At 41.4% G+C, this 25,813-nt stretch overlaps 1 protein-coding gene across 1 annotated transcript in view; it reads right to left on the bottom strand.

Moving 5' to 3' along the window:
• The window catches only part of LOC119807014 (acylglycerol kinase, mitochondrial), a 78,526-nt gene that overhangs the window by 28,622 nt on the left and 24,091 nt on the right, over positions 1 to 25,813 (bottom strand). Inside the window, exons 3-8 of the mRNA XM_038319150.1 lie at positions 22,167 to 22,206; positions 16,399 to 16,478; positions 11,592 to 11,667; positions 5,392 to 5,484; positions 2,960 to 2,992; positions 1,087 to 1,181 (exon numbers count right to left, since the gene is read on the bottom strand). Of these exons, the coding sequence (XP_038175078.1) occupies positions 1,087 to 1,181; positions 2,960 to 2,992; positions 5,392 to 5,484; positions 11,592 to 11,667; positions 16,399 to 16,478; positions 22,167 to 22,206 (417 nt within the window). The remainder of the gene's footprint in view (positions 1 to 1,086; positions 1,182 to 2,959; positions 2,993 to 5,391; positions 5,485 to 11,591; positions 11,668 to 16,398; positions 16,479 to 22,166; positions 22,207 to 25,813) is intronic.

The following is a 25,813-nucleotide window of genomic DNA, read 5'->3' as shown; positions in this document are numbered from 1 at the left end:
CAAGCTCACCAAGAGTCAAGTCTTGAACAGCACAGCATTTACATCAGACCAGCAAAAATGCTTCAGTCATTTATCCTTCATTATATATCACCCCTCAGAACTTCCAACCTTTGACAGATAGTATGGCCCATTAACAGGTTTCCCATGTTTGCCAGGCCTCAGGATGGTTGGAGAATGGCTGGAGGATCCTATAAAGGTGTGACACCTGAGAAATAGTAGAATGAGGGTACGATAAATATCTACATGCATGTCTGGGCTTTCCTATATGCACCCAGGATTTTATGAACAACAAAGAATTCCTAAAAGATATAACTGTTAGCCCTCAAAATTACAATAGGGAAAGTCAATCTATAAGAACTAGCTTAAGAAAACACTCTAAAGCAGAAAAAAAATTAACCCAAATAAAAAAGTCACTTTGCATATGGTGTGATGATTTCTCCAACACTGTCCATTTACTTACGTCTTTTGACAACCATTTACTCAAGATTATACTATTAATTACTGTGAAAGCCAGGCCTCAGATTCAAGATTACTACCTTTATGAAGGCTTTGCTCTAAAGCTTTCAAGAAAAAAGAACTATTAAACGACAATTTGCCTGACTCCCAAAGACACTGTTAGACTCTCAGCAATTTAGTTTAGACGCCAGGACTTCGCTCTTTCCTTATCTGCTACATCCCACACTACCTACCACTCCAGGCAGTGAGAAAAGGACCCGAGTCTGCAAACCTGTTCTACCTTACACCACCAACTCAGGACACTTGCCATTGTCATCACACATACTTCAAGGAAACGATCAATGCAAATCTGCCCTCCCTTCACGAAAGGGACTTACAATGCAAAAGCAGAGAAAACTGCATGATGGGTCAGAGATGCCATCTCCCTATCAGCTCCAAAGGCATTAAGTACTCACCTCCACCCTGACTTCGGGAATTCCTATTAGATTAGGAAGACACCACAACACAACTGGGAAACACCCCAATTCTCTGAAAGGCTGGATGTTCCCTCCCAATAACGTGAAGTTTCAAGGGATCTCTGCCCTAGGCTCTATCACCTACAAAGGGTAGCGTTCCATGGTGACAACCTACTGGACTTTGTTTCCACTTTCGGCAAAGAGGGTGTGACTCAAACTACTGGTCTGTCCCAGCGGGATAAATCCAATTGGAATCTTACTGAAGGTAGCCTGGTAGGACAAAAAGAAGAGAAAGTTGTACTGTTACAGTCAGAAACTTAGGTTTAACAGAGAGGCATCTGTGTGTCCTCTATGACAAAGCAACTGGCCTGTGTCTTTCTCATCTCCATGCCCCCTCCCTCTGCCAGTGAGCAAGTACTCCAAGCGAGCATTTTCTAAAACAAAGCAGTCCATGAAAACACAATGAGGCAGAATTTAGAAGATATCCTGGGGTGTTGTGTGAAACTGGGCTAAGACGACGAGAGTCTCACAGCTACTGCGTCAATCAGCCAGTGTGAGAGATGCTGAGCAGTCACACTACATAAAACATATACAGACAAAATTCAACTAAAATATCTACTATTTCTACAGTGACCAATGACAGGTGGCACTGTTTCATAAGCTACATCAAATACAAATGAGGCAAAGAGAGTAGGTCAAATAGCTGTCAGTTAATGACATACTAGGTGATTTAACTAAACGTCACATACATAATAGTTACTTAAAGATTCTTAAAAACTATTTTCAATAAATTTCTAACAAAATCCTATAAGCCCACAACCCAGATTTAAGAATATTTATCATTTTTTTCTGATGTTTTAAGAAATAAATTGGATCTCAAAATTAAAATAGATAATAAGTAAATAAATAGGTATAGAGACAGATGAAATCCTTTGAGATTCTGTTCTCCTGCCTGCTCTTTGAGAAAATAATTATGCTAGGTTGGTATGACTTTCCCAACTACATTACTTTTCTCTTACTACACACTTATACCGCAAATAATATACAGTGACGGTACTGTTTCCTGCATTCTAAAACCATGTAGAAATATATACAGAATCTTACTTTGTAGTTAACATTTCTAAGATCTAAACATGTAGATACTTACATATCTAGATCATTCCTGTGTATGCATACATGTTTTTCTGTGCACAGGTGTGTGGGGTGGTGCTGAGGATGCACAAAGAGGCCAGAGGGAACTTCCCGTCCTGCTCCCTGGGCACTGTCCACATTTTTCTTAGACAAGTCTCACCCATGGCTTGAAACGTGCAAAGTCGGCTCTCCTGGCCAGCCAGCACCCGGGTAGCAGCAGCACCGCCGACTACAACCAACTGATTTTATATGAATCCTGGGGAACAAACTCAGGTTCCCGCCTAGTCCACTCATTTCAGTGCTAACTAGTTCCTCTTATATGAACACATCACTATTAAATTATGAAAGCATTCATTAAAGAAAAGATTCTACAGGAAATTTTTATATAGTGCAGACTATTGTTAAAAGGTACCGGGTACTCTAGATTACCAACACAGCAAGTCCACCATGGGTTCATGAGAGTGACCTATGACAGAGGAGCCAGTATTCCTTCATCTGCTCAAAAATCCAATCCCATCACAACTGCACTGGACTGAAACTATAACACAAGAGTTGAGCACAGTGTTCTGTGCCTGGAATCCCAGAGACTGAGGTAGGAGAATCACAAGTTCAAGGCCAACCCGGGCAACTTATCAGGACCACTTCTCAAAATAAAAACTAAATGAATAAAGAAATGAAGGTGTAGCTCAGTGGTCCAGTGCTTACCCAACATCCACAAAGGCCTGGATTCAATCCGCAGTACAGCATATATGTGTATGTGTATATTGATATATACATACATACATATAAATACATACATTATTTTATACATTATATAAATATAATGTATAAATATAAATATGTATGCATGAATCATGAGGAGCAAAAGATAAAAGCATGACAGCAAGTAAATAGTAAATTTATTGTTACAAGCTCACCTCATCTGTCCTTCGAAGGACTCCAGTAACAACCTATGAATGTAAACAAATTATTATAAACAACATGCATTTCCTTTATCATAACAAAATTAGATTCAAATTTCATGGACCACAAACTTACTTGTTTTTTTCCAGAAACAATGTTAAATGATGTCCTAGATCTTAAAAACACATCAATTTCTCAAATAAGATCAAGGCTAAATTGGATTTTATTTTTAACCTAGAAGTAATAATAAAAACTAAGATAAATTATAGTAATTTCATATTACATTAGGAAAACTATATTTTAAGGTCTACAAAACATAGCTTAACTAATGTTTATATGTTATAGGTTCAATAGAAACTGGAGCTCTTTTCAATTATACAGAAAAGTCTATGTTACCCCTTTGAGATGCATAGATGAAAAGATGCCTTATTATATTCAGAAATCGATACTCAAGTGTTTCTTCCTAAGGGCTATGAAGACAAGGGGCTAAATAAGTAGCATTAAACACTTATTTATTTTATCCACCTTTGAGACAAGATCTCATTAGGCATTGTAGACTCACAGCATTCCTCCAACCTCAGCCTCCTGGGTTCCTAGAAGCAGGTGTGAGCAGGTTATCCGTACCCAATTCATTCTCTAGCCAATGTCTACTTTAATGTGTAAGAGAGCACCAAATATACAAAATACTGCCTTTCCTTAAAAATGATGTAAAAATAAAGGTTGACACGTCTCATCCCTTTATCTTGTCCCTCCCAGCTCACCGGGTTTAAGTATTACATGGGCTGTCAGTGGTCTACCTCGTTCATACAGAACGCTTCACTTCTCATTAGTAAGCTATAAAAACAACTACAAGATCGTTAGCAGAGACTTTTAAAGAAGAAGATTACTGAGGCTCAAATGACATCCAAGTCACACACAGGGCAGTCTCTGCTGTTCCTTTCTGATCCCTGACAATCATGAAACAACCAAAGAGAGTTCAGTCAAAGGCAACAGTAATGTAGTGTGGGTGTACAAACAGCAGCTGGTAAAACTGATGAACCTACATTAAAATTACAATATAAACCTTATTGTTTAGATTGGTGTTCACTCTGTACCGTGCACATTACAGGTTTCAATAGCCAGGGAATGACACCTAGACATCAGTATCATCTCCACAGTATTTTCATTGCCCAAAAAGGCCTGTGTGCTGACTGTTCATCCTCTTCTCCTGACTTCAGGAAACCTCTCCACCTTTCTACTCTCTCTACACTTGCATGGCCACAAGTCAAACAGCTGCACTGTAAAATATGGTCTTTTCATGCTTTCTTTCACTTAGTAATAAACACTATGTTTCCTCCAAGTCTTGTCATAACAATAATTCTTTTTTTCCCACGCTAAAGAATCCATTACTTGGGTATGCAACTCTACTTACCCATTGACTAATTAAAAGGCACCTTTATTTCTTCCAAGTTTTGTCAATTATAAATAAAAACACTATAAATGTCCAAGTGCAGATTTTTTTTTCTGTACAATAGCTGTGAACTCTGTTGGATAACTTCCAATGAGCACAACTGCTGGACTACATTTTCCATTTTGGTTATCCTAGATTTTGGTTATTCTAATATGTAACATGACTAAACCATTCGGCATTCCCACCATCAATGAATGACAGTCCCTACTCCACCACCCTCATCAGCATTCAGTATTGCCCGTGTTCTGGATGCTGGCCATTCTAATGGGTGTAACATCTGACTAAGGGTAAGCGATATTAATATTAGAACAAAGACAGGGCTAGGGATAAAGCTCAGGAGTGTGAGCTTGTCCAGCATACAAGAGGTGTGTTCTCTAGCACTGGCTGCCAAACCACCAACCTTAAAAGCAACAGAAAAATAGAGACTCATACAAGTGAAAAGCAGCGCCTGTCCTACACATGCAGTACTAAGAGTTAGCTTTCTACACAGCAGGGATGATGTGAGTGGCAGAGAGGTGTGTTCTTGAGAGACGCTGTCATCTGAGGAGACCTTGTCCTCAGTGACCCCATGAGGCCACCAAAGCACTGCTGTGCACCAGGATGCACAACGTGACAGCTTCAGCCATCCGTACCCCTTCCGCCTCCTGTCGTAGTCAGCGTCTGAGATCTAATTGCTGTGGAGCCCAAGATTAACTGCAACTCAAGACCTCCCACTTCATCCTAAGCGCTTACATTATAGAGCCTTGTTTGTTTTCTTTAATTTTGTCAAACAAAATTTATTGCATATAAACCCTTCTTTTTGCTGGGAGGAAGGTTTACGAAAAACAAGGAAGGAAAAGTACAGGAGCAAAGCTTAGGGCTGTATTAGTTGTGAGCAACAGCCCTAAAATAATGAACTCCAACAGTTTCCTTAATTATTGTTGCCACTGTTCTAGAAGCTAATCTCCACTTTTTTCTCCCCTTAAAAACGTTCCTGGACGGGAGGGAGGATCCTACCTCCTGCAGTGTGCCAGCTCCTCCAGCAACGATGATCACATCTGTGCTTCCCATCAGCTCCAAGAGCTTCTTGGCCTGTCCCTCATAATCTGTCTGAAATGTAAAGGAACGCTTTGGTAAATCTGTCACTGTAGGAACACAAGTTCAAAGGATGAAAAGGTGAGATACGCTGTCTAAAGTTTAAATTGACTATTTTCTCAAGAAAATTCTATGGAAAACAACTAGGTATGGATTTTTATACTTTTATACTTTCTGAGTCAGGTTTATACTTCAGAAACTATCTACTCAGCTCCTTATTTTAAAAATAAATTCAAGCCCAATAGCTTGTTTCAGTGACACAGCTAGCCAGCCAGCGGGCTCATTTCCAGTCCAGTGTGGCTTCTGTTACACTGGTGACAGGAAGTCAAGTGCACATGCAAATGGGGACGCGGATGTGATGGAAAGAGCACAGACTGCAGAGCCCCAGAGACCCACAGTAAACCTGGGCTCTGCTACTTTTCAGCTGAGTGGCCTTAAACTCACTGCATCTTAATTTCCTTATCAATGAATTTCCATGCATCAAGGGAGGGGTAACTATGGCTGCCTGCACTTTTGCTGCACAGCACAATCTAGGGCAGCTAGAAAAGTGTTTGCAGCTGGAACTCTGCTAAGGAGATGGAGATTGGTTTTGTTTGTTTTGTTTTGTTTGCTATGATGGCACATAAAAATGCAGGTGCGTTTTGAAGTTCTCACAGAAGAGCACTTCACCTTCCCATTTGTATAAGAATGCTCATCTCAGCCGGGCGGTGGTGGCGCACGCCTTTAATCCCAGCACTCGGGAGGCAGAGGCAGGCGGATCTCTGTGAGTTCGAGACCAGCCTGGTCTATAAGAGCTAGCTCCAGGACAGGCTCTAAAGCTGCAGAGAAACCCTGTCTCGAAAACCCAAAAAAAAAAAAAAAAAAAAAAAAAAATGCTCATCTCAGATATACGCATACATGTAAATGTACATTTCAGCCACCACCAGGGTGTGCGCTGATATGTACAGCCCTGAAGACAAATGCTAAAAGATTAAAGGGCATAAAGCAAGTGAAATAGAAATATTACCTACACACTAGACACACCAGCAGGCCAAACCTAAATACTAAATACCAGACAGGATAAAACACCTGTAGTATAATTTGAACTATCTGGTCTTTGTGCCCTGTTCTGGCAGAGAGCTCTGAAGATCACAGAAGATCTCCGTTACTCACAGGAAGCGCCCCTCAAGCACACCAGACTATGTGCTACAGAGGTAGCTTTGGGAGGATCCCTGGGTTTCTCTGGGATGTGAGCTGGTCACCAGAGACCAGCAGATGATTTAAGGGTTAGAACTGTGAGCTCCTCACCCTGACTTCCAGGGAAGGGAGAGGAGCCCAAGGATGAGCTCATTCATCAGGGATCAATGATTTCATCTGTGGTGTTTGAAAGAAAATGGCCTTCACAAGGGGTGGCACTATTAGGAAGTGTGGCCTTGTTGGAGGAAATGTGTCACTGTCGGGGTGTGCTCTGAGGTCCTTTCCTCAAGCCTCACTCAGTGTGATAGTCAGTCTACTTCCTGTTGCTGAGTCAACATGTAGGACTCTCAGCTCCATGTCTGCCTGTGTGCCGCCATGATCATAACGGACCGAACCTCTGAAACTGTAAGTGAGCCACCGTCAACTAAATGTTTTCTTTATACGAGTTGCCTTGGTCACTGTGTCTCCTCACAGCAATAGTAAACCCCAGACACCATCCATGAGCTCCACAGAGGAACTCCTACACGTATATTTATATAAAGAGATTATGCACAAACACAGTAAAACATTAGTACTCTGGGGGATGTAGATAAATATATGTACTGTTTTTGTAACTTGTTTTGCATATCCAAAATTTTTTCCAAATAAAATTTAATATAAAGAATAAGAAATAAGCCTTTCAAAAACTAATAATTTCAACTAAACTATAAGAAGAAAATATTAATATTTCTACTAAAATTAAAATTTCTAATACCTATTTTCTGAATATGTAAGATAAATCATATAATAGTTTTTATATGTAATTGCTGAGTATCTTAAATTAGAAAAATCATAGGCTTTTCATATTGAGAAATTTTTAAATTTGTTTGGTCTGAAGATGTCACTATAGGTATGAAGGAAACTGTCCTTCCTTATTAAAACATATACAGTCAAATGTTTAGGGAAAAAAATGTGACAGTGTTTTATTTACATCAGAGAACGCAGCGACTCTATGAGGATGGTTGGTGGAGACCACATGGGCCACACGACAGTCACCTCAACCAAACGTGAGTGAGGCCATCAAAAGTATGTTCGCTTATGCCACTAAGGATTCCTGAGGAGACTAACACAGACTGTTGACCAACAAGATCCTGATCAGAAAATCAATATCTGAGCTAAGGCGCTGGGTACTAATGCACAGGTAGCAGAGAAATGAGTTTACACATATATGCAGTTGGGCAGGAGAGCGGGCTCAGTCACTAAAGGCTAGGGTTCACATGCAAAATGTACCAATATTTATAACAAACATTTATGGACCAAATTGTCTTTAAACTATCTTGTGTTTATTCCTTGAGAGTTAGTCATCTCAAGATATAAACATAAAAAGCAGGCAAAATTGTCTATAGAAATGGGCAAATGCACAATCACGCTAGGAGATTTGCAACTCCCTGACAGGATAGCTTAAAGTTGTTATTATCAATAAAAACAAAATTAAAAAAATTAAAAGGGGTGAGAAAATTGCAGTACACAATGAACAGATTTGGATATAGGTCATAAACATAACACAATTTATCAGTTGATAGGAATTACTCTTAGGCATACACAGAACACTCATAAAAACAGACACAAACACAAATCCCAATAAGCTTTAAGATCCTGGACTTATATAGAATATGTCTTTGACAATGATGCAGTTAATTTAGAAATCACTGACAAAATGATACCCAGAAAAACTTAGATCTAGAAATTGAATAGCTCATAGGCCAAATAAAAATCATGATGGAAAAGAGAATATAGTTAGAAATTATAATGAAAGAACTGTGTCAAAGGCCATAGGACATGGATATACGAATGAAGCAACAGAGTTTAGAGCTTTAAATACATACGGGGAGTGGGGGTGATAAAATCAACAATCAACCAATGAGAGCGACACAACAGAGAACAGAAAAACTAGGTACATACATACCTACATACACACATACATACACACACATACCTACATACATACATAAACACATACACACATACATACACAATACATACACACACATACATACATACACACACATGCATACATACATACACATACATACATGCACACATACACACATGCATACATACACACACATACACACATACACACATGCATGCATACACACATACATACACATACATACATACACATACATACACGCATACATACATGCATACGCACATACACACACACATACACACATACATACACACATACATACATACGCACATACATACACACATACATACATACACATATATACATACATACACACATACATACACGCATACGCACATATATACACACATACACACACATACATACATACACACATACATACATACATACACACATACATACACACACACACATACATATACACATACACACATACATACATACATACGCACATACATACATACACATATACATACATACACACATACATACATACACACATACATACATACATACGCACATACATACACACACATACATACACACACATACATACATACACACATACATACATACATACACACATACATACATACATACGTACATACATACATACATACCTGAAGGAAGTAATTTTTAAAGGAAGACAGAAATGAAGCAACCTTGTCAGTGAGAAGATCAACAGGCAAACTGGGTCTTCAGCAGGAACTAGCTAAACTGAAAACCATCTTGGAGACTACTGAGGGGAGACTGGCAACAACCCAGCAGAGCAGGCGCAGCTAAGGGGGAGGGTGAAGTGGGGGCCACAAAAGCTACAGAAAGTTAAGAGACAACAGGAGCACATTACGGACGACTGGACGACAACTAATTTGAAGACCAAGGACTAGGACGAATTCCATGAAGAATGTTCACTGCCCAGGAGAAACTTCCGCACTTGCTGGACTATTGAGAAAGCCATGCAGTGTCTCCCTCAGCAAAGCTCCAGGCCCAGAGTGTATCCAGGAGTCTCATCAAATGATGAGCAACTACTATTGGTCTTACACCATCACCTGCAGGGCTCTTGTCCCTAGACTGCGGCGCATTATAGATGCTCATGAAAATGTTTTCTCCTTTCTCCTAACCCCAAAGGCAAACAACTGCAAGATCAGGCCTGACAAGTTAGAAAAGAGAATTCAAAATTGCACGGCCAGTTATACGACATGACCTTCTAATCTCTAAGAGACACTCAAAGTGTAATTTAGAAATAGATTACTATCAGTCCAGTCAACATTCTAGGATGGTGAAGGAGGGGCTTAGGAGTTGCCACCACTAATTAAGGAGCTAGTGCTAACTGGTGGCTTCTCAGGAAGGAAGAGATAAGTTGTCATTAAGGGGTGGTCCCTGGTAGATCCACTACACTCCAATGGATGGGAGCAAACAATGCACTGAATTATTATTATTATTATTATTATTATTATTATTATTATTATTTTGGTTTTTTCGAGACAAGGTTTCTCTGTAGCTTTGGAGCCTTTGCTGGAACTAGCTCTTGTAGACCAGGCTGGCCTCGAACTTATAGAGGTCAGCCTGTCTCTGCCTCCCGAGTGTGCGCCATCACCACCCGGCTACTGAATTATTTTTTTTAAAGACATAAAAAAGAAGGGATTGAGGATCTAGGAGGTACAGTTGAGGGACAGATCTGAGATGAGGTGGGGAAGGAGTTGGGGATGAGAATTATCAAAATACATTATATGAAACTCTCAAAGAATCAATAAAATACTCTTAAACAGTACTTTAGCAAGGAGGCATATATGTGAGGGTCTAGAGGGAGGAAATGGAAGGAGAAATGATGCAATTATGTTATAATTTCAAAAATAATTTAAGAATAAACCCAGGTTTAAAACACTGAGGGGCAGGGGCTGCCGAGATGGCTCAGCAGTAAAGTGCACTCGCTGCTCTTCCCGCAGATCTGGATTGAGTCCTAGCGCCCACATGGTGGCTCACAACTGTCCATAGCTCCAGTTCCAGGGAACACAGCATCCTCTTGTGGCTTCTGAAGTTACTAGGCCTGTATGCAGTGTACACACAATTCTCTTTAATTATTTAAAAATAAATATAGCAGAAGGCTGGTTTTTGACTAAATGCTCACCCCACACATGCATACATATGCCACTTGAAGTTCACCAAAATAACTTCTATAGATACAAGGTATATGTGCAGTGCACAAACATAGAAACAATTCTCCTTAATTAATTAAAAATAACAGAAGGGTGGTTTTGAATAAATGCACTCCCCCCCACACAACACAAACAGATATGCCATTTGAAGTTCACCATAATGGAAACCTGAGACAGTATCTAAAATTTACAATTTCTCCTAACTCATTTTGCCTTTTTTTCCTTTATACCTAAAATGTCAAAACTCTAATGACTTACTTTTTAAAATTCCCAGTCACTAACAATTCTTTACAAGGAAGAAAATGTTTACCTGCTAGTGGAACTACAAAGAAATTAAAGCACTCAAAGTGTAGGGCTTTGTACTTTGGGGAACACACTCTGACAACTAAGAGATAACTCCACCTGCTGCCTCTCATATGGAAAACTATAGGGTCCCCACACACCCATGTGAGCCCGGGACCCACACACCCATGTGAGCCCCATGCTCCACACGTCCATGTGAGCCCGTGCTCCACAAGTCCATGTGAGTCCATGCTCCACACGTCCATGTGAGCCAGTGCTCCACACACCCATATAGGCCCGTGCTGTAGAGACCCATGTGAGTTGTATTCCACACACTCATGTGAGCCTATGCTGAAATGAAAAGCAGACAAAGTCAGGAGAAAACAAAACTTCTTTGAGTAATTAGTAAAACAAGACATAACATTGATTTTCTTCTTTTCTTAAATGAAAAACTGAGTTCTGTTTAGAAGGGAAGAGCAAAGGATACATGAAAAGTGGTGGCCTTGTGCAAATAAAGACTTGAGAGTCATTCTCACCTTGACAACAGTCACATCCATGCCGGACAGGTGTAAAATTGGGGCAGCATTTTTCTCAAATAGAGTTCTGGCTTTGCTGTAGACAAAGGTGGGGGGAAACCACAATTATTTTAATACACATTCTAAAGCTGAGAATAAAATTTAACTATGTGCCCTAGAGAACACAGACTTGATTTGTTCAAGAATAGGAAGTTCGACAGTGAGTTACCATAAAAAGAAAAATAGTTTGTCCCTTGTCTCATACAATCAGCTTGCTTACATTTGGGATGCTACATTCTCTAGACAAACAATCAACAGTCAAACAACAAAGCCTGACCCCCTCAGAACTCCCATGGAAGGCCCTGCAGAGGAACAGAACAGACAGACACAGGGCTGGCCTGCAGACCTGGCTCTCAGAGCACATGCGCTCTCCTGCAGTTGACTTTTACTCTAATAAAGGGAATAGAAGTATTTACTGCAAGATTATTTATATGGCCCAGTGCAACAAAACAGATTCATTTAACCCTTTACTAATCAGCTCGCTCTTCTGGGAAGAGACACACCGTTTTTAAAGTTTAAACACTATGGGTCATCCCAAATCGAGAAAGATAAAGAGTTTTTTCCATGACAGCTGAGTTTTTGCTAGGAAAGGAAGCAAAGGTATCCCTTAGGATGGATGACTAACAAGGATAACTAACAAGGAGCTGGTCTACATCTCCTGAGCACAGAAGCCATCTCTGTTCCTCTAGCACTTGATACATCTGTCCATCAAAAGTGCTTTCAATGCATGAGGACAGCTTTCAAACTGTCTTTAGCACAAGATAAGAAACTTGCAAAAACAGACACCAGTCCTTAGTAATTCCTGAATCCCCCAAGTTCTAGGAGGGGATATTCAAAGGGATTTACTAAGTGTCTGATGGATTAGTGTAAGAATAAATCAGTGAATAAATCTCCACAGGTAGACAGGTGAATTCTGAGGAAAGGCAAAGAAGATTGTGATATCACACTGACTGTAATATCTTACGATTAGAGGAATCATTAAGCAGCCTTGGATGGCTTTGTGCATTTCTCATGAGCATCATTCCATTAGTGCAATAGGCAGGTAAATTCTGAGGAAGGACAAACAAGATGTGATATCGTACTGATTATAACTATCTTACAATTAGAGGAATCATTAAGCAGCCTTGGATGGCTTTGTGCATTTCTCATGAGCATCATTCCATTAGTGCAATCTCGTCCAATTTAGGTCATGAATCAGAAACAGTCTAGGGTTCATAGACAGAAGTAGCAGAACGTCTCTTCGCACAAATGGTAAAGTTGAAATCAAATAAATGTCAAAATATATCACCTAGTTGGCCTGTTTTTCACCCTGGTATTTTCAACTATCACACACGCACACAGGATTAAAACATCTCACTACTACCTACATATTTACTTAGCTTTTTTCCTAAAACAGTTTCCTTAAAAATGAGTGATGTATACTTTACATTTCTGAAGAATATTTATATGAGAAATACAAAGGCAGCTAAGGAGGAACACTTAAGGGCTGAACACAGAACAAATTCGCCATCTTTACTGAAAGCTAGAACCACAAATGGCACACAAAATGAAGATTATCAGCAACTTCGATGGAAACTGAAAGATTGCACAAGATTCCACAAGAACCATCAAGGCTCTAAGTGGGAACAAAAGCAAGTTCAATATTTGCTACCTTTCCTGGTGCTTGAATAATTATCTGAAGGAACATAAAAAGCTACATCGAAATGAGTCCCTCTTTCCCCTCCACCCCGTCTGCACCATAAGGAAAGGAGAAGCTGGGGACATCGTGAGGGATGCCTTTCCTGCTGCAATGATAAGAACAGAACAGCGGGGAGTGGGTCAGACCGTTTCCTAAAAGCAGAGCTCTGATGGTCTCAATCTGTCAGATCAATCACACCAAATCTGTAGTCTCTGTGAGCTCCAGAAAAAGGACTCGAGCATTTGCTGTTTATTTACATCTTTACATGAGGTCACAGGTTCAGAAAACCTCTAAAATAAGCGAAGACTTTTCTTCCAATTGAAAAATACATGTTGCCAGTAAGAAATACATTATTTATTATATAATTAAGGGTGCACTAGCACCAAGCTTGAATAAAAACTTTATGTACTTAGAGCAATTTCTAGACTCAGGCCCACACAAGAAAAGTACTCTTTAATGTATTATTTATTAACACTAAACACACAGTTATCTTATTTCTTAAGGTTCTCCTGAAGTTTTAAACCAGTCCTACATAACAAGATAGCTGCGCAATAAATTATACATTGTGTTAGCACCTGGACATGATGACAAAAACCGTGCCATTAAATAGTAAAAGCTTTGAAACAAAAGGAGCTGGGGAGTTTCAGAGCAACCATGTCCTACATGCATGTGGGGATCCACCTTGTTGTAGGAAGAAATGCACTCAGGAAAGGCCATCCGTGGCAGCATCTCCACCTGCCTTTAGATAAAGTATTATACTCGCAAACAAGAATCTGCTGTAACTTTAAAAATGTGAATTGGGGCTGAAGCGAAGGCTCAATAGCTAAGACTGGCTGAATAAGCTCAAGTGTGAAGACCTGGAATTCTGATCCCCAAATTCATGTAAGTGCCCAGTGGGTGTGATAGCAGCCAGGCCTCTAAAGAGAGGACTCTATAAACGTGCACACATGTGCCCACCCATATGTATGCATGCACACACACACATAAACACACACATGAACACACATATGTTTACGGAAAAAGAAAAATCTTTTAGCTCATGTAATTATATGTAAGATGTAAGAGGGACCTAAATTGTCTATAAAAAATTAAGTTTGGGGGCTGGAGAGATGGCTCAGAGGTTAAGAGCACCGGCTGCTCTTCCAGAGGTCCTGAGTTCAATTCCCAGCAACCACATGGTGGCTCACAACCATCTGTACTGAGATCTGGCGCCCTCCTCTGGCGTGCGGGCATACATGGAGGCAGAATGTTGTATACATAATAAATAAATAAATCTTTTAAAAAAAATTAAGTTTGGGGCTAGAGAGATGGCTCAGAGGTTAAGAGCACTGGCTGCTCTTCCAGAGGTCCTGAGTTCAATTCCCAGCAACCACATGGTGGCTCACAGCCATCTATAATGAGATCTGATGTCCTCTTCTGTCATAAAGTCAATAGAGCTGTCATATACATAAATAAATATATAAATATATCTTTAAAAATTAGGTTTGTAAATATAAAATAATGTGGCCTGGGGAAAAAAAACCAAACAACAAAAACCCCACTTCTAAGGAAGTGAGAACTCACACAGTCAAGTCTATCTTAAGGAAACTGCCAAAACTCTGTCACCAGAAACTGAAGGTTTCTAAAGGATAAGCACAACAGACAGCTACCTTTTAAAGAGGTGAAGGGGCTGTGGAGGAAATCTTGGGAGAAGTGAGAGTGTGAGGTGGAGAACATTCTGAACCCAGCCAGACACTGACAGCAGCAGCCAGTCCTTAGGACTTTCTATAAATATTAACCCTCAGAAGCACCATCCCACTTAACACAATAACAAAGACATCTGTGTTCTGCATAGCAGTTCTTACAGTCTGTGTTTTGGTTTTGTGTCTCTTTTGTTGTTTAGTTTTATAGCTGAGTAAACTGAGGATTTTGGAGGCTGAGTCACTCAGAATATTCTAGAAGCAGAACAACACACACACACACACACATGCACATACACAAACACAGAGGCACACACACACACACACACACACACACACACACACACAGCTCTCTGCTGCCTTCACCAGGCCACAGTGATTGAAGGACTCGGTATTTCGGCTGTGCTGTTTAAGGACCTAGGAATATGATTTATTACTGATGTGAAACCTGGTGTTTATGGAGAAGGGGAGACGCCTTAACCAAGCCTAGCAGTAAAGTTAATCTGCTTAGACACAATTTACAGAACGGGTGAACACACCACTTAGTGTGGAGTCAAGCTCAAGCTTTCCCAAAAGATCATACATATCCCCCAAACTAACTTTGGGGCCCTCACTTCTTTTTGCTCCAGACAAGACATTTGCCTGGACATTTAAAACCCGACCCCAACTACTCATTACCAATGTCATGTGACTTCAATTTTATAGCACCCAACCTAATAAATATTCACAAATTACTCAAGACTCAGAAAGCATAGCTGATCTAGACACTGGAAAAATAATAGGCATCATTTTTTTCCTCTTCAATTCTTTCTTTAATATAAATCTTAAATTGCTTTTTTTTTTTTCAAAATAGTATCTTTGTATTGATCTCTCCAACTGCCTAACTAACACTGTACACTTTCTTTTTTCTGTTTTGGATTTTCCCCTCACTTATAATCACTTTGATTCCTCCACACCCTCTCCTTGCCTTCACAGTACCCCTCCATTTCAACGAGTACATACGACCAAGAAAGACAGCATTGTAAACAAAAGCCCAGCTGTTCCTCACACTTAATTCCCTCCCCACCATCCCTTTGTGTATCAGTTACTGAGAAACACGGCCATTCTTCTCCCTATAGGCCACATCCTGCTTTGGGAATAAGAACATGCTCCTCCAGGACCAGCTGAGGATTCCCTTCTCTGGAAAGAGCACACTGCCCTCCTGAGCCCACAGTGCTCTTGGTCATCTCTGTACATCTTTGTCTATGGTGACAGTTTGACACAATTAGTAAAGCAGAGCGACAATCACTCCCAAGAGGAGCACTCCCAAGCTGACACAAAGCCTTGGTGTTTGCTGAAGATGAGTTCACCTATGGTTACTTCACAGGAATCTATTACTTCCACTTTGAGAATAACTCAGAAGCTGAAATACCCTTTGCAGGCCGCAGGATTGAGAAAGACTGTGGCTTTCTTCACTTGTGCATTGGGAGGAATGAGCTGGTTGCCAAACACCTGAAAAGAAAAAGAGGAGTTTTCAATTAAATGCCCTTTATTCAGCTGAATAGCTGAATAATTATCACATATTAATTATCACGTACATTTTTTTCATCCCCAAAGAATTTACTTCTGGCCAAAGAACAAAAGCTCATTCATGATCTCCATAATAGAACCACCACAGGCAACATAACACAGGGACACTGGTATTCAGTGACAGTAAGCCATTTTACATCAGGATAAAAACCTTGCTTCACTTACGAGAGGTAGTATCTTCTAGAAAATATTGCTGACTTTATTACAAGCATACAATGTGCAGGGCCACAGGCTGTGAGAAGGGAAGTTTAACCCGTGTGGCTTCAGTTTTCAGTGGACAATCCTTTCTCTTCCAATTCATTACTGAAACTTTTCCTCCCCTACCCCTGTCAAAATCTATGTTACCAGTGAATTGTCACATCTGCATACACAAAAGAAACCCATTACTCAAGCCTTTTCTACTCCACTGGCTCTATGGCTGAGTGGAATCAAGAAGCAGAGAAGTAAATGTGAGCATTCAAACTGGCAACAGGACGGGAGCTCTGACTGTGCTGTCTGGAGCGGAGAGCTGGGAAGAAGAACGATAGCAAGAGCAAAAACTTGAGCTGGGCGGTGGTGGCGCACGCCTTGAATCCCAGCACTTGGGAGGCAGAGGCAGGTGGATATCTGCGAGTTCAAGACCAGCGTAGTCTACAAATTGACTTCCAGGACAGCCAGGCTGTTAACACACAGAAACCCTGTCTCAGGAGGGGAAGTGGGGAGAAGAAACAAAGCTGGGCTATGGCAGCAGAATTCTAGAAGAGAATTAAAAAGTAAAGATTAGAGAAAAAAGTTATACAAAGATACTGTATTAAATAATTAATTCTAAATCTACCACCTTCCTGGTTGTCCATCAGAGGTTCTGTCTAAATCTTGCTTCTAAATAAACACCTTTTGAGCTGAGGAGAGGGCTCAGTGGGTAAAGGGAGAATAAAGCGCTTGTTGTGCAAGCCTAAGGAACTGAGCTCAATCCCCAGCATCCAGGTAGAAAGTGGACAGTGTCAATGTAGTCTACAGCCCCGGTGCTGGGAGGTGAAACAGGCAGGTCTAGGGGCAGCGGGTCTATCTGAAACAGCAAGCTCTGAGTTCAGTAACAAACAATGAATCAAAAAATAGGTGGGAAATCTATTGAGGATGACATACCAATGATAACCTCTGGCTCACAGAGATAGAAGTGCAGACATGCACATGCCCATACACACACACACACACACACACACACACACACACACACACACACACACTTTCCAAATGCTTCAAAAAGATACTTTCTTTACAAAAAACTACCTGGCCCATCATCATTTCTGTTATCCTTTTACTCTTACTCAGACCCGGATATTTTGCTGCTAAATCCCAAAATCATTTTGTTCCGTTCCACTACATGCTAGAATTCCAGCAGGAAAAAAAAGCAACTAATCCAGCTGTAGTGGTCTGAATGAAAATTGCCCCCATAGACTCACAGGAAGAGGCATTATATAAGCCAGCTTCAATTAGATGTTTTTCATTTTAAGTGTTATCTTGGTTATGTCTCTTTACAGCAATAGAAACCCTAAGACAGACGTTGGTACCAGGAGTGGGGTGGGTATTGCTGTGATGAGCGTGACAGTATTTTTGCCTTGAGGAGCGCACATTTGGACTTTGGACTAGAAAAGTGATTGGACATCTTAAGTTGGGCTTAACGGGCCATAGCAGCAGAAGAATGGAAGACAGTGGTGCTGAGGGTGATCTGAACTATGGGGGCTAGCTCAAGAGGGTTCAGAGGAGAAGAATTTTAGTATGTGGCCTAGAGATTGTTCTGTGATATTTTGGTGAAGAATGTGGCTGTTTTCTGCCCTTTACCAAAAACTCTGCCTGAGGCTAAATTAAAGAATTATGGATTAACGGTTTGGCAGAGGGCATTTCCAAGCAAATTAGCATTAACCATGTTGTGTGGCTATTAGTGGCTAGTCTTACGTAGATCTATAATGAAAAGGAGCAAGTTAAGCAAGAAAAAATACAAAATGTGAAGTTGAAGGAGAAAAGCAGCACCAGGACGTGTAAACAGATAAAAAAAAAAAAAAAGAGCCTGATGCTTAGTAGAATACAGGGAGTGGTAGCCTCAGAGCCTCAGAACAAGACCCCGCCTAGCTAAGCTTCCAACGTATGGAAAGTGAAAAGGAATTAAATAAAAGCTTAGGGTCAGGTGTGGTGGCACACAGCTTTACTCCTAATACTGGGGAAGCAGAGGCAGGTGGGTTTAAGAGTTCAAAGCCAGCCTGGTATACAGAGTAAGTTCCAGAACAGTAAACTTAGATAGTGAAGGAAACTATTGAAAACCGAAAGCTGGTGAAAATGTATTTGAAAAAAGGAGATATTTTTTAGCCCCAGCAAGCAGCTGAACTTGGCAGCTTTGGTCACATAGTTCTGGTTTTAGAGTTCAGCATAGAAGAAACGGGTATGGATCTCCCTTCTCAATTAAGGAAAGGTGCTGAAGCCATGCATGCCAGGGTATCCCTATATGGAAGTCTAGGAAGGCCATTGTGTGAAGTTGTAAAGGTGAAGCCTGGATTGCCTTAAAGATCCCAAGATGTTGGAGATGCCAGAGCTATAAGATACCTGCCAATAAAGTTGCTAACAGGAAGCAGAACTAGCCCACGAGAAAACAATGTGATAGAGTCAACCAAGCTGAAAAGAGCTGAAGATCTGAAGAGCACTTTGGCATCATGCATGGAAATGCAGAGTTTGGAGTTTACCAGCTGGGTTTCAGTCTTGCTTTGGTCCCATATTTCCTCACTATACTCCCTTTCCTCCATTTTGGAATGGTAATGCATATCCTGTGCCATTGCATGTTATAAGTATGTAATTTACTTTTTTTAAATTTTGATTTTACAGTGGGTTATAGTTAAGAGATTGCCATGATTATCAGAGACTTTGGACTGTGGACTTTCAGACATGGTTGAGACTGTGTTAGACTACAGGACTTTTGAAGTTGGACTAAATGCATTTTGCATTATGATGCAGCTACAAGCCTATGGGGGCTAGGGCATGGAATGCAGTGGTCTGAATAAAAATGGCCCCCACAGACTGACAGGATATGGCATTATTGATGATGTGACCTTGTTGGGGGAGTGGACTTTGAGGTTTTAGATGCTCAATCCAGGCCCAGCATGGTGATCTCTTTCTATTGTCTGATCCTCTTCCTATTGTCTGTCCACCCAGATGTAGAACTCAGCTACTTCTCCAGCATCATGTCTGTCTGAGTGCTGCCCTGCTTCCTGCCATGATGACAATGAACTAAACCTTTGAACTGTAAGCCAGCCCCAGTTAAATGTTCTCCTTTATAAGAGTTGCTGTGGTCATGGAGTCTCTGCACAGCAACAGAAATCCTAAGACACCAGCTCTCTGGCCAACCAGATTCCAAACCCACAGCACTAAATTACCCCTCCTCGTCCTCATTTTTCAGTCCCTAGAGTTGCTAACCATACTAATAACTCAAGTCTAGATTCCAAAATGGATTAAGTGTGAGACTAGAGTTGAATTACATGACTTTTATTTTAGCCATTCAGTAATTTAGACTATAAAAAGAACACAGGAAAAGTCAAGAAAGCTGTGAGGATCAACCCACCTTTAGTCACAGGGAAGCGCTAAACAGGTGCAGGGGAATGGAGGATTAGAATAGTAAGGAGGTCAGTATGTGGGGAAAAGTACCCAACAAGACCTTATTCAAGGAAAAGTAAGAGGGATGGGATTCAGAAGAGGGAGAGGATGCACCTTAGTAAGAGGAGGATGTATCAGCAGAACTCAATATTAAGGTTTATTCAATAGTTACCTTGATTATTTTGTAGAATTTTTTATTGTTATTATTGAGCTATATATTTTTTTCCACTCCCTTTCCCTTCTCCCCTCTCCAATTTACTCAGGAGATCTTGTCTTTTTCTACTTCTCATGTGGATTAGATCCACCTATGTTTCTCTTAGGGTCCTCATTGTTGTCTAGTTTCTCTGGGATTATGAATTGTAGGCTGCTTTCCTTTGACTTATGTCTAAAAGCCACTTATGAGTGAGTACATATGATATTTGTCCTTATGGGTCTGGGTTACTTTACTCAATAAGATGTTTTCTAGCTCCATCCATTTGCCTGCACATTTCAAGCTGTCATTACTTTTTTCTGCTGTGCAGTACTCCATTGTGTAAATGTACCACATTTTCCTTATCCATTCTTCAGTAAGGGGGCATTTAGATTGTTTTCAGGTTCTGGATATGACAAACAATGCTGCTATGAACATAGTTGAGCACATGTCCTTGTGGTACGATTGAGCTGTACGAGTTTACACTCCCACCAGCAATGCAGGAGTGTTCCCTTTATCCCATATCCTCTCCAGCATAAGTTGTCATCAGTGTTTTTGATCTTGGCCATTCTTACAGGTATAAGATGGAATCTCAGAGTTATTATGATTTGCATTTCTTTGATGGCTAAAGATGTTGAGTATTTCCTTAAGTGTCTTTTAGCCATTTTAGATTCCTCTGTTGAAGGTTCTTTGTTTAGCTCTGTACCCCATTTTTTATTGGCTTATTTGTTCTTTTGATGACCAATTTCTTGAGATCTTTGGAAATCAGCCCTCTATCTGCTATCAATAGTTACCTTGATTTTGTCATTAAGTATTGTATTGCATGTACTGGAGTATCATACTGAGACTCATAAACAGGTATAAAAATATTGTGTCAATTAAAAACAACCCAAAATCTTATTTTTTGGGAGAGGGTCTCATAGTACAGTTCAGACTGGCCTGAAACTCATTTTGTAACCCAAGAGGTAAGCTCATGGCAATCCTCCTGTCTCAACTTCCAAAAAAACTGGAATTATAGGTTTAAACTACCATGCTGATCTTTAAAAGAAAATTTAGAGTTCATTTAAATTAATTTTTAAATAACTCTAAGCTATACTAAATGGTCTATCTGTGCAGAAATAAAATCAAATTCTTAGAGCATATTGAGAACCAAAGAAGGATTTATTAATAGTATCTATTGAAATGAAAACACTTCAGAAACAAACATGAGGTCTGCCACCCACTTCTACTAAATGGGTTCTCTTTGTCATTTTAACTTTCACACATCTCTTTAGACATTTCTGACGTCATAAGCTTAAATGGCATAGAACAAAAAGGCACTGAGTCACAGAACTCCATCTGCAGGGTATAAACTACACATTGGGAAGAAAGATCAGCCATGTTAGGGAGACGGGCTTTAAAAGGAGGATAAACAATTTTAACAAGACTTGGCTCTCAGAGGTAACATCTGCTCTGAACCGTTATCCCTGGGGACGATTCAATCAGGAATGATTCAGGCTTTAGTCACATCTTCAGGAATAAATGCAACAGGTGCCAATTCCCAGCTCTTCAGCCAGTCCAGTTATGTGTTCTTGGGGGTGATCCCGAAGTAAACAAGTCTAAAAGGGTGGGAGTCAGAACCGCTCTTCTCCAGATGCTGACTCCCCATCCTACTCAGAACTGGCTGACAGCCTGACCCGTCTGGAGGTGGAGGGAGAGTCAAACTGCACTCATGTGAGACTCCGTGTGAGTCCCTTGGAGGAGCTGTCTCTCCTGCACCACAGAGATAAGGGGCGACTTAATTATATCACAGGAAATGGCATTACCTGAGCTTCTTGACAGGCTGCTCTTCTTAGCAGGTTATCACTATCAAAGCAAACAAAAGAGACCCAGCATTAGCACTGCTAGAGATTGAGACCCAAACTGAACTGGTAGGTTCTTGGGGGGGGGGGGGGGGGAAAGGTAACTTTAGTGAAGATTTCTTAAAGACCTGATGCAAATCAGAAGCACATTAGGGGAATACATTCTGAGGGAAGCTTTGCTAGCTATTTCCACATTCTGGTGGACAGAACAACGGCCTAGACCCCTGAGACACCTACAGCCCAATCTCCAGAACCTGAAGATCTGTGACCCTGCATAGCAACAGGAAAGTGCAGGGAAATTGAGGGCTTCAGGACAGGGAGGACATCTTGCTTATCCCTAGGGTCTGTTAGGCACAGCAGCCTTTCTGACGGTGGTCAGAACACACATGACTCTGGGAGGGTGGTCACTTGCTGCTTTAAAGATGGAAGATTTAAAGAGCCCCAGAATGTTGTAAAGCTGGAAAAGTTAGGAAGCAGCTTCTCCCGCTGAGAGCCTCAGGAGGAATGGCAGGCCTATCAACCCTTGGACTTTAGCCCATAAAATAGTAAGATAAACATCAATGGTTTGTTAAATTGTAAGTTATTAGGTAATAATAGGAAACTAATAGACGTGTCTTGTATTTTCTTATCCAAAGGATACTACTCAGGTCATTTGCCAAAGCTAAATTTGATGTTTCGCTGCTTCTACGACTATTTTACCCAAGTCCCCCATTTTTTATATCACTATCAGATACTCTATTATATCACGAATGGAAATAAGAGGCAACAGTTTGGCTTCCAAAAATGAAAACATTCTATCAGAATGCAGTCATGTGCTTAATTACAGAAAGTTCTCCACGATATGTGGGGAGAGCACATTACATGGCTCTGATTGCTGCCGAGGCCAGTCTTCAATACCTGCACTTACACACTTCGTATTGCTAAGGAAATAACTGAAAAGATGTTCAACCTTCTTAAACATGAGAAAAATGCAAATCAAAACTACTTTGAGGCTCCATCTCACAGCTGACAAGTGGCTAAGATCAATAACAGAAGCTCATGCTAGCAAGGATGTGGAACAAGGCAAATATTCCTCCATTGCTGATGGAACTGCATAGAGTCATTTTGGAAATCAAAATGGCAGTTCCGCATAGAATGGGAACGCAATCTACCGCAACGCCCAGCTATATCACTCTTGACGTTACATCCTACCACAAGGACACTTGCTCAACTATGCTTATTGAGACTTTATTCATAATAGCCAGAAACTGGAAACAACCTACATGTCTTCAACAGAACAATGGATAAGGTAATTGTAGAACATTTACACAGTGGCATATTACACAGCTGTTAAAAAAATGACATGAAATTTTCAGGCAAAAGGATAGAACTAGAAAAATCATTCTGAGTGAGGTAACACAGACCCAGAAAGATAGAGTATGTACTCACTCATAAGGGGATATTAGCCATTAAGTAATGATAATCAAGCTAAAATCCATAGACCCAGAGAGGTTGAGTTAAGAGGAGGGTTATGGGGGAGGGGAGAATGCAGGGATCTGTTGGGAGCAGTGAGACCCCAGATCTTGAATTTCTTGTAATCCCCTGATCTGAGTGCCTACAGCTGCTCTGAGCATGAGACCTTCAGGAGTTCCTGATGGCAGGAGAGTGGTTTCTGGTGGGTTTGGCTGGGGCGTGGCTATCTCTATATAATCTGCCCCTGAACACAATAAAGGGGGTAGTCTTGCGGAATTCAAGGATGGCCCGTGTTGCTGTCTCTCTGTCTGTGTGTGTCTGTGTATTTTAACCTCCAGCCCCCTTGCCCAATCTCGCGAACTGGGTTCAAGCACACCGAACACAGACACGGGGGCACAGTGTGTGGCAATTGGAGGTCTCCACCGAGATATCGGCAATTGGAGTGCCAGCTGAGATATCGGGAACTAGGGAATGCTGAGAGGTCGCCCTCAGAAGGTGAGGGTGGATTGGGGTATGGTTAATCCTGACGTCCTTAGCTCGGTTTGGCAGCAAAGCAAAGTCCAACCGAGAAAGAGGGGTAAACGATCAGGGTTGTCCCCGGCCGGAGGGGACGTATGTATTGGGAAAAGATAGAAAGTATATAGCTTAAAAAGAGAAATGTGTACAGATGTATGATATGTTTGTGTTTTTTGTGTTCTGGACTGGAGAAAGACATGTGATTCTAGGAACTGCTAAGAAAGGTATTTTGACTTTAAAATATGGGCTTAAGAATTTGATGTTTTGGAAAGGAGGTTCTGTTTTTGTCTCCACAGACGATGAGAGCCTAAGGATTTATTCGATATTCAAATGGTTTGAATCCCCGAGACCTCCTGAAATGTGGCAGTGGGGTGTGAGCGGCGGCAGCTTCAAGGCCAAGCGGCTCCACGAGGCTCCAGACTGGCGCTGAGGGGCTGCAACACATGCAAACCCCAGGACCTGCCTCAAGGACCAACGGGGCAAGAGCGCTAGGCCTGCTTCCAGTGTGGGCCTCAGGGTGCAGAAGCGCAGCACGACTGCGACTTGCGTCCAAGCGCGACTGGAAAATGGCAGTGAATTGCAGTAAAAACCCCTAAGAATGCAGCGTCCCCACTCAGCGGGAAGTAGCCAGACAGATTGACAACACCCAAATTCCCTAAGTGGGGCCGCTTCAGTGGTTGCAGAGCAGCAAGCCTGCTTCCCTGAGTTCCGCTCCACTTCATGCACCAGTTTGGACCCAGAACGAATGCATCTGGGGCTAGAAGGCAGCTGGAGCAGAGCTTTGCTAGGTGGCTGTGGTGGAAGGCACATTGCCTCAGCCCAGTCAGTGCCTAGCCCGGCGGATGCCACAGCAGTGCCAGAAGTACATGTTACCTGGAGATACTGACCCCTCATCCCCCCAAATACTTAAGATCAGGCACTGTTTTATGAAAAATTTAGGGGGGAGATGTTGGGAGCAGTGAGACCCCAGATCTTGAATTTCTTGTACTCCCCTGATCTGAGTCCCTACAGCTGCTCTGAGCAGGAAACCTTCAGGAGTTCCTGATGACAGAGTGGTTTCTGGTGGGTTTGGCTGGGGCGTGGCTATCTCTATATAATCTGCCCCTGAACACAATAAAGGGGGCATTCTTGGGGAATTCAAGGATGGCCCGTGTCGCTGTCTCTGTGTGTCTGTATTTTAACCTCCAGCCCCCTAGCACGAAGCTCGCGGACTGGGTTCAAGCTCACTGAGCGCAGACACGGGGTGAGGTGCGGTGCATGGCAGGGATCTCCCTGGGAGGGTTAATTAGAATGGATTTTGTGGGGCACATTGGGATAGGAGTGGGGCAGATGGGGTGGAGGGAGAAAGTGTGGGAAAGATGGCAGAAATTAATCGGATTTGGGGGTGGTATGGAAACCTATTGCAGTGGAAACTTCCTGGAACCTATGAAGGTAACCCTAATGAGGGCTCCTAGCAATGGGAGATATGGAATCTCAACTGGTCATCTTTGTCGCCAGGAAATGTTTTCAATAGTAGGGCCAGGGTACATTCAATTGAGTTGTTGACCAAGGGAGTCCCATTAAAATCTGCCCCCCAAACCCAGCCTGAATCTAAGACAAAAGGCTGCCCTCTAAAAACTGATGGCAGGACTCCATTACTACTG

The sequence above is a fragment of the Arvicola amphibius genome, chromosome 2, assembly GCF_903992535.2.
Source record: "Arvicola amphibius chromosome 2, mArvAmp1.2, whole genome shotgun sequence".
Classification (NCBI taxonomy): Eukaryota; Metazoa; Chordata; class Mammalia; order Rodentia; family Cricetidae; genus Arvicola; species Arvicola amphibius.
This window is presented reverse-complemented; position numbering and strand designations above follow the sequence as displayed.